Consider the following 9,644-nt stretch of genomic DNA (forward strand, 5'->3'; position numbering starts at 1 on the left):
ACGTACCCTGGTGTTGGGCTAGCGGCTAGGGTGCCGGCTTAGGATCCTAAGATCCTGGGTTCGAATCCCGGTCGATCGCCGAATTAACGCCAGGGGGGTTGACTCAGCCTGTCATCCTTCCGAGGTCGGCTAATTGAGTACCAGTTCACTGGTAATTCCCTGTTTGTCGTTAAAGGCGGCAAAAAGGGTTGGCGTCAGGAAGGGCATCCGGCCGTAAAACATCGCTTCAAAAAGGGGACCGAAAAACAACAACAACCACGGTCCCCGAAAAAGGCCAACCCCCGCTTTGCGGGGAAAAATGGCCTCTAAAGGTGGTACCGCGCTCTTTGTTTATCACGTACAGCCATACTCGAAAAATCTGAATTAGCCGACGTTGGGGCCCAAAAGCATCCGATTAACTGCCGATACGACGCCATCTTACGACGCCATCGTATTGGCGTCTGCTGGGCGAAGGCGAAGCAAGCCGTCCGCTGATTGGACAGGCTAAGGCGAAAGCAAGCCGTCCACTGAGTGGACAATCCAGAGCATGCATTTGTGCCGGTGTTGGCGATCGTTGTTCATATACGCACTCTTCATTCTCATCTTTCTTCCTAACTCTTACTCGGACAAGCAAATCCCCTATGCCATCCATAATGGTACACTCTATCCATACACCACATCCTCCCTTCCGTGGATGTTCCACGGGTTTCGGCTAGTCTATATAATAATAATAATAATAATAATAATAATAAGGGTTCGTAAATGTTAAAAGGCCAAAGGGGGCTTTATACGTAAGAATTAAGGTTATCCTCGTTATCCTTTTAAAGTTCGAATTGATGACGATGTCGTTCCGAAGGAAGAAAAAAATTCAACAGTACCGAATAGATGATCAGATCAGGTCAAAAAGATGATTTCATACCCGTGACACCCGGACTCCAACTGAAGCAGCACCACGAAGTAACCCCATGTCTAGTCTCACCGACCCCTCAAGGAACCGGCAGTGTGCTCGCGAAACCCTCGGACAGTACAGCAGCTGTTGTTGTTGTTGTTGTTGTTTTTTTGTTTATTTTACATCGATGACCCATTTCACAGATTCCCTTTTTTTCCTTACCCATAAGGATCATATTTTTAACTTCACACAAATACTAACCATTTATTTTATACTTCACTTCACAGTATTGAAAAAATATAAGAAACCTTTCGTACAAATTCAAAACAAATGTAAGATCTAATAATCTGCTCAAATGATCATAGTGGGATGTTCAAGCAGAGTAAAAGAGGATTAGAAAAACAACGTTTAAAGTTGAATATTTAGAGTCCACATCGAGCTGAGCTCTGGAACTGTAAAATCCAGTGAAACGCCCGCCCTCAAAGTTATCCAAATTAATGTCGAATCGGAGCCATTAGTGATCCAAATTTCGATCGGAGCCATTAGTTATCCAAATTTCTAATCGGAGCCATTGGTGATCCAAATTTCGAATTAGAAAACATCAGTGCAGACTGCAGAGTGGATGTTTTGAGACGTTTTTTTTTCACCTACCCAGCTACCACCCACCCCTCTAATATATATTTTATAATTTTCTTGATGCTTAAAATGTGAATTACGTATATATGTATGATTCGTTTCATATATATAACTGTCAAGTTCGTATTTAAGGGAGAGCATCCAATGTATTCATTTCATACGCCAATTTTCAAACTTTGTTTGAATGCAGCACAAAAACTTATTGAGTGGTTAAAATGAATCTCAATCGTTATGTACTGTTTGTAATACCTCCACGTTTTATTTTTTTGTGTTTTAGCTTTTGTTCGCGCATTTAAAAATGAAGCGATGTATGGGCTACGATCACTGGTTACTAGATGATTTTATTTACTTCCGTTTTTTCGACATATTGTTCTTAACTCAAGGTTTTTGGTAGGAAATATCTACGTTTGACAGAACAGTAGTAAAATATTTTCTGTAATGTGGAGAAACATTCACGGTAAATCGGGAAATACAAGGTAGTGTCGGTTGCGGATGGACGGTGTTGGGTTTAGGTTGTCGCTCTGTTATCACCGACATTCTATGAAGTATGAGGCGTCCAGATCGCGAAGCCCGACTGACAGCCGTGGAGAGTGGGAAAGGAAAAGGGAAGGGGAAGGAGAATGAAAAGGGGAAAGAAAAGGAGAAAGGGAAGGAGGTGCGGGTTAGGCGGGAGCCGTTGAGTAAGGTATGTACGAGGATAAACATTTCGGACTAACCTGTCTACATAGTACATACACCTTGCTTTGTGTATTCATCTCTCGCCTCGTCTGTGTCCAAATCAAATGACAATCATTCGTGTTGGATTGCTCTCGTCTCTGCTGTCTTGATGTGTTTTGTCTGCATGTATCAGGTGGTCCTCCGTCGTCTGCCACCTTGTCTAACAGTTGAATCCCTGCTCGAGCAGCTTCAGCCCTTACCAGAGCACGATTACTTCTATTTCTGTCCTGCGGACGAGAGGTATGCCCCCCTAAACCCTAAAACCCCCACAGATATTTGACAGGTTTCGTGTATGCAGTACATTGAAAACCAGGCCTGTGTTTACTTACTAAGCAGCTTGCTAGCGCTTGCCAAGCCTCTTGTTCCTTGTCAACGGTGTTGAATAGGGTGCTTGTTTGAGTGCTTACGCCGCTTGGCGAGCGCTCTACAAGAAACTTGTTTAGTGAACACACCCCAGTAAACTTGCTTCATTGTTATTAGACGAGTCTCCCCGTCACTTCGTTGACTGTTTAATCAGACAGTATGTTGTACCTGACAAATATATTCAAATTGCATGTGAGGATTTAAAATGAAGTAAAGACGTGAAAAATGACTTCTGTAACATGTAATTGTTGTTGTTGCTGTTGTTTGCTTGATCCTTCCGTGTACTTTTGTGTATTTTTCTATAGCCTACGGGAATTTTGAGATGTGTGTGTGTGTGTGTGTGTGTGTGTGTGTGTGTGTGTGTGTGTGTGTGTGTGTGTGTGTGTGTGTGTGTGTGTGTGTGTGTGTGTGTGTGTGTGTGTGTGTGTGTGTGTGTGTGTGTGTGTGTCATCATCTGGGCTGAAAGGATTGAAACCTCGAGGAAGAACGGTGCCCAGCTGATGATCCATGCAGTCGGGAAACTAGTCAATTGCTTACGGGTTAACGTTCTTGCTTTAGGTGGAGGAACTATGTTTGAGGTTTAAAATTTAAATAAAGTTGAAAATGGGATGTTGTAAAATTAACATCATTTACAACAATCCTTTAAATTATTTAAGTTTAGGAACAACCGATACTGTACAATTAATTGTGTGTGTGTGTGTGTGTGTGTGTGTGTGTGTGTGTGTGTGTGTGTGTGTGTGTGTGTGTGTGTGTGTGTGTGTGTAAGAGAGAGATAGAATTGTGAGGAACAGAAATGAAAAAACGAGATGTGTGTGTCTCTGTGTGTGTGTCTGTCTGTGCGTATGTCTCTGTGCGTGTGTCTGTGTCTGTGCGTGTGTCTGTGTCTGTGCGTGTGTCTGTGTCTGTGCGTGTGTCTGTCTCTGTGCGTGTGTCTGTCTCTGTGCGTGTGTCTAGTCTGTCTCTGTGCGTGTGTCTGTCTCTGTGCGTGTGTCTGTCTCTGTGCGTGTGTCTGTCTCTGTGCGTGTGTCTGTCTCTGTGCGTGTGTCTGTCTCTCTGCGTGTGTCTGTCTCTCTGCGTGTGTCTGTCTCTCTGCGTGTGTCTGTCTCTCTGCATGTGTCTGTCTCTCTGCGTGTGTCTGTCTGTGCGTGTGTCTGTCTCTGTGCGTGTGTCTGTCTGTCTGTGTGTGCGTGTGTCTGTCTCTGTGCGTGTGTGTGTCTGTGTGCATGTGCGCGTGTGTCTGTGCGCATGTGTCTGTGTGCATGTGCGCGTGTGCCTGTGTGTGTGTGTCTGCCTGTGTGTGTGTGTCTGTCTGTGCGCGTGTGTCTGTCTGTGCGCGTGTGTCTGTCTGTGCGCGTGTGCCTGTCTGTGCGCGTGTGCCTGTCTGTGCGCGTGTGCCTGTCTGTGCGCGTGTGCATGTCTGTGCGCGTGTGCCTGTCTGTGCGCGTGTGCCTGTCTGTGCGCGTGTGTCTGTCTGTGCGCGTGTGTCTGTCTGTGCGCGTGTGTCTGTCTGTGCGCGTGTGTCTGTCTGTGCGCGTGTGTCTGTCTGTGCGCGTGTGTCTGTCTGTGCGCGTGTGTTTGTCTGTGCGCGTGTGTTTGTCTGTGCGCGTGTGTTTGTCTGTGCGCGTGTGCTTGTCTGTGCGCGTGTGTTTGTCTGTGCGCGTGTGTTTGTCTGTGCGCATGTGTTTGTCTGTGCGCGTGTGTCTGTCTGTGCGCGTGTGCATGTGCGCGTGTGTGCTTACACTAGGTTCGGTTCATTGGGCACTTTTAACCCGCCGTTGCCAGCACAAAATGTGTGATTCAAATAGTCTTTTAATCATAATTTTCAGCATTAACCTTAACTGCACTGGGTGATTTCGAGCTTTCCCTGACTGGTCCGATGAACTTGAAAATGAAAATTTGCACACTCATACATCACGTAATGAACGCGATGGTAATTCTTTTTTCCATGATGGTAATTCGTCTAATTATTGTCTCATTATAATGTTCCATAATTATTCACTATGTCTTAGACAACATGCTAAAACACTCAGAAAAAAAATTACAGGCCAATTAATTTACACAATTGGTATCCTAATGCATTTAACCATGACTCACACATGTTGGGCATAAACATATGCAAAAATTCCAGTTTTTTTGGACATGTGTCACCTGAACAGCAAGTCCAATGTGGTCGTAGCTGGTACTAAAATGTGCGCAAGACCTTAGAGAAAAAAGTCATGAGAGGAGAATTTGAAATCCCCAGCAGTTGCGAAAAAATTGTGAAAAATGTTGAGAAGGGCCTCCCGGTGAAGTTAGGGTTAAATGAAATAGTGGCAATTTATAGATGAAGAACCACCTTTAGAGGCCATTTTTCCCCCGCAGAGCAGGGGTTGGCCTTTTTCGGGCACCTTGGTCCCCTTTTTGAATCAATGTTTCATGGCCAGATGCCCTTCCTGCCACCAACCCTGTTCGTCGCCTCTTGTGACACACAGGGAATTACCAGTGAACTGCTTCCCAATTTGCCGACCTCAGAAGGATGGCAGGCTGAGTCAACCCCCCTGGCATTAATTCAGCGATTGACCGGGATTCAAACCCAGGATCCTAGGATCCCAAGCCGGCACCCTAACCGCTAAGCCAACACCAGGCTCCTAGATGCCTCAACAATTAACAATTAAAAAATGATTATTATAGATGGTTAACAATAATTGTTCTGTTCCTGAATGCAAATCGGACTCGTAGAAGTATAGGAATAATACGAGAAATATCCTCCATTGAGAGGTGTCAGGTTTGTGTAATTTATTGTTAGTACATTTTGGCATTGCCATTTGATACAACACACATAAACACACACACACACACACACACACACACACGCATGCATGCACATACACACACATACATGCACGCACGTAAGCACACACACACACACACACACACACACACACACACACACACACACACACACACAAGCATGCACATACACACACACATAAACACACACACACATATACACGCACATGCATGCACACACACACACACACACATACATGCATGCACATTGCACATACACACACACATGACTTCATTGCTGATGACTCAACTCTCTGCCGCTCTATACCTCATCCCTCAGATCGGCAGTCTGCGGCCTCCTCACTCTCTGCAGACCTGGACAAAATCACAGACTGGTCAAACAAGTGGAACATGTCTTTCAATCCTGACAAATCTCACACTTACTATGTCTCTCCGAAAAGACCGACTGGACAACCCTCCCATCTACTTTCTCAACAATCCTCTCCAAGAGGTTCTGTCACTCAAGCCTTTGGGTCTCACTATCTGCCATGATCTTTCCTGGGCAAACCACATTTCCAAGCTGGCCTTCAAAGCCAGTCGCTGACTGGGAATCCTCCGCCGTGTGAAAAGCTTCCTTTGCACACCTGAGCTCCTCACCACATACAAGGCTTTCATCCGCAGCTCAATGGAATACTGTTCTCTCCTCTGTGCTGGTGCTCCTGCCTCAGACCTAGCTCGTCTTCACGCTGTTGAAACCAAAGCTTTGAGAATCATTGGAATCTCCCGCGATGAAGCTAACTCCGAGGGCCTTTCTCTCCCTCACTGCAGGCAGGTTGGTGGTCTTTCCGTCTTCTACCGACTCCTCTCCGGCCTTGCTCCCCCAGCTCTGTCTGTGCTCTGTCCCCCAAATATTCCTACAGGTCGTACAAGATCTTCCTGCAACCCTCTTATGGTTAAACTGCCAAAATCAGACTCTCTATTCACCTCCACTCTTTCATTCCTCTTTTCTCCCCCCTCTGGAACAAACTCCTTCACTCTCTTCAATCCCACTCCTCCCTCCAGGTCTTTAAAACAGCTGTTCACCACCATCTCTTATCTTCCCCCATCCAAAACCTTGATCTTTTCTACTCCCGTTAATTCACCCCAGATCCACTTTTTTGAAATACCGACTTCTTTCCTGGAAGTCTTAGCAGTGTCCATGTGTTTTATACCTCTCCCACCCTCCCCCCTTTCCCATGCCTGCCCCCCCCTTTCCCATGCCTCCTCCCCCTAAGCCCTCTCCCACAGATCTCCCGATGACCCTACTCTCAAATGTTGCACTTGTGTGCTTCCCTCTCTCTCCCCATCTTGTCTCCAGCTCCCTTTAACATATGTTTTATGTTTCAGTTTGTCTTTTTGTGCTTAATGTTAGCTCTTACACGAGCCTCAATCTTGTATGCAAAAAACCCCTCCAAAAAACATGCATGCGCATGCACATACACACACACATATATACGCACATACGCACATACACACATACACACCCACCCTTCAATTTTTACCAATAGATTCAAAATTATAGTATTTTTCTTGTGGGCCCAGAAACAAACAAACAATATATATTTACTAGCGAGGACCCGTGAAAATTCCACGGAATGCAAAATGTGACTTCAAACCATCAACTCTCCCAACCCCTCGACCCCAAATCCATCAGAAACCCCAAGTCTTCACCTGCTCCTCCCAACCCTAAGGCATGAACCCTCTCCCTACTCTGAGCCTTTTAACCCCCTCCCCAACCGTCACTGTCACCTGTCCAACTCACAAATTGCGAGATATGCGGAAAAGACGTGTGACAATAAAGGGCACGAAACCAATGATTTTCCTGATGCATATATACACACCGTTAATAGTAAATAATGATCTGCGACAAAGACCTTTTATGATACGGGTTTAAGCCATGCTTGAAAGAATGCCAGTAACAAATCGCTGTCTTGATCGCTGAGGCCGATCTTCACAAGACCGTAACACCAATCGGCTCAGAATCCTTTTAACTGTCTCATTGTTAGTTTTATAATGAAGGAAATGCGTATCGGGAGTGCATAGTGCTTGTGAATATGACCGCTCCAAGGCGTCTTTACTTTCGCATAGCAGTGAGCACCAACATGTCGTCCATAAGATTGAAATCTCTCTTCAAGCCCCCTCAGTCCTCAACCAGACATATTAACACCCTCTTTCCCCTTTATTCCCGTTCTTCAAAGCCAAAGGGTAAATTGTTACATCGCCGTTACATATTTATTCATTACCTTATTAAATAGTGGAATATTTAACTCTTTATGCCATTAACTCTCTTCACAGAAAGTGCCATCGAAACAGGACGTGGATGTATTAGTATTAATCGTTTGTCTGTCCGTGTAATTTTTTAACAAGTGATTGAGTAGCCTAATTGTGCTAATGAATGATCATAAATTAATTATATTCTTCGTGAAACATTTTAAATTCACATCAAAGTTATAATTGTGGGTGGAGTCAGGGCAGCTGTCCGACCAATCAGTGGGAAGGATTGTTACAGACACACACCCACACACACACACACACACACACACAAACCAGCGTATTATTATTATTATTAAGATAACGGCCGTCACATCCCATACAGCACCCAATCACCCACCCCCACTCCCAACATGATTAATAGTAAATATCATCATTTAAAACTTACCCTGTACATGCACAAGCACCAGATATGTCCTTTCCATCGGTGTTCAGGACTTAATCCATGTACACAGTCCATTCACAGGTTACGACCCTTCAGTATTGTGTAACACACTTTGGCGAGCTGAGAAAGTTTTCAGTACAAAGAGGTGCCCGTTCGACGAGCTGAGAACTTTCTACATTGTGTTTCGTTGTGCAGAGGCACAGCCCTTTCTCTCAGGTACTTTTCCAAGTTTTTGTTGGCTTCTTACAGAAGCATGGTGAGCCATTCCAAATAACAATATTTATCCCTGACACATAATGCATTTTATTTAGCGCCAAACTTTCCAACTTTATCGGGTTTCTGCACTTTTCACGAAGCATTGTGGGGTAAATTAGATCTTTTCGAAAATGCCGTATTGCTTCGAGAAGTATTACTATTGTCGCGTTCCCAGGGTGAACACCCCTGGGGACCGATTAGCCGAGCGAGCTGGACACTCCGAGGCGTGCAATTCAACTATTGCGGAGTTAATATGCGCGGTGGATGAGGCAGCGAAGGGTAACGATGCTCTTACCTTCACGGACCCCACTTTGAATCAAGTCTTCGAATCTGGATAATCAACTCAAACCCGACACGGAATTGTAATGCAAAAATACCGGCTTTATTGAAAGAAATGCCGGTAACAAAAGAATGCACGATAAAACTTATACCCTAAATGGAATCGTCCCATACCGATACATCTCATATACAACACAAGGGGATGATAAAAGAACGAAAGTAAAAATGTAGTGTACTCAGCTTCGAGCGGCTCTTGAACCCCGTCGGGAATCGTCACAGCCCCCGCATTCTTGCGTGGGAAAACACGCCTTCGTGCGTGGGAAAACACGCCTTCGTGCGTGGGAAAACACACAGGCCCTGGGCGCGCAGTTTGCTCACTTCAGCCTCCGTGCGCGAAACAAGCAGGCAGAGGTCCCTCCCCGTCGTCTCCTCCAAACCGCACCGCGGTCTCTCCGGTTCACTCAGCACGGCCCTCAGCCGTCATGAAGCTACGGGCCAAGCACACCAGAGTCCACGAGCCGTGACCGCCCCTCCTCACGATTGTCAAAACCCAAAGCCAGGGATATAAAATGCCGACTCCAATGTCCCTTGCGCAAGAGAGAAAATGTCCACGTCTGCTCGCCACCAAAGCCAAGAGGACCCAAGAGAGGTAATGAATCCGACTGTTCTTTTTCAATGTCCCTCGTGCAAGAGTGATAATGAATGCCACTGCTCGTGATGAAATCCCCACGCAAGAGGATATGCAAAAATGCCTGTTCGTCACGAAAGCCAGGACCCAAGAGCACCGAGAGTATCTGTGACCGCACAGCACCAATGTCCCCACGCAAGAGGATATAAACTGCGTCTGCTCGTAATGACTGTACCCACGCAAGAGCTAAAATGTCGGGAACACAGTCTTTTATGCTCAAGGCCCTGACATCATCCGACGATCCCCGTGCGTGCTCATATCATCGGGTCCCTCTCATCGCTCGACATACCGGACCAATCACTGCTCTTCGGGGCATGGCCTCACTGGCCTGTCTGCTTGATTTTGCGATGTAGCAGGTGGTATCATTGGTGGTG

General features: G+C 45.8%; 2 protein-coding genes across 2 annotated transcripts in view; one reads left to right on the forward strand and one right to left on the reverse strand.

Moving 5' to 3' along the window:
- Nucleotides 1-1,038, reverse strand: part of GFM1 (G elongation factor mitochondrial 1) — a 94,766-nt gene extending 93,728 nt beyond the window's left edge. Inside the window, exon 1 of the mRNA XM_068131542.2 lies at nucleotides 899-1,038. Within this exon, the coding sequence (XP_067987643.1) occupies nucleotides 899-946 (48 nt within the window). The 5' untranslated portion in view covers nucleotides 947-1,038. The remainder of the gene's footprint in view (nucleotides 1-898) is intronic.
- A 903-nt stretch (nucleotides 1,039-1,941) lies between these two features.
- Nucleotides 1,942-9,644, forward strand: part of LOC137437176 (uncharacterized) — a 33,018-nt gene continuing 25,315 nt past the window's right edge. The window contains exons 1-2 of the mRNA XM_068131545.2: nucleotides 1,942-2,189; nucleotides 2,355-2,461. Coding sequence (XP_067987646.2) covers nucleotides 2,052-2,189; nucleotides 2,355-2,461 — 245 coding nt within the window. The 5' untranslated portion in view covers nucleotides 1,942-2,051. The remainder of the gene's footprint in view (nucleotides 2,190-2,354; nucleotides 2,462-9,644) is intronic.

Source organism: Myxine glutinosa, chromosome 1 (assembly GCF_964187855.1).
Source record: "Myxine glutinosa chromosome 1, kmMyxGlut1.1, whole genome shotgun sequence".
NCBI classification, from domain to species: domain Eukaryota; kingdom Metazoa; phylum Chordata; class Myxini; order Myxiniformes; family Myxinidae; genus Myxine; species Myxine glutinosa.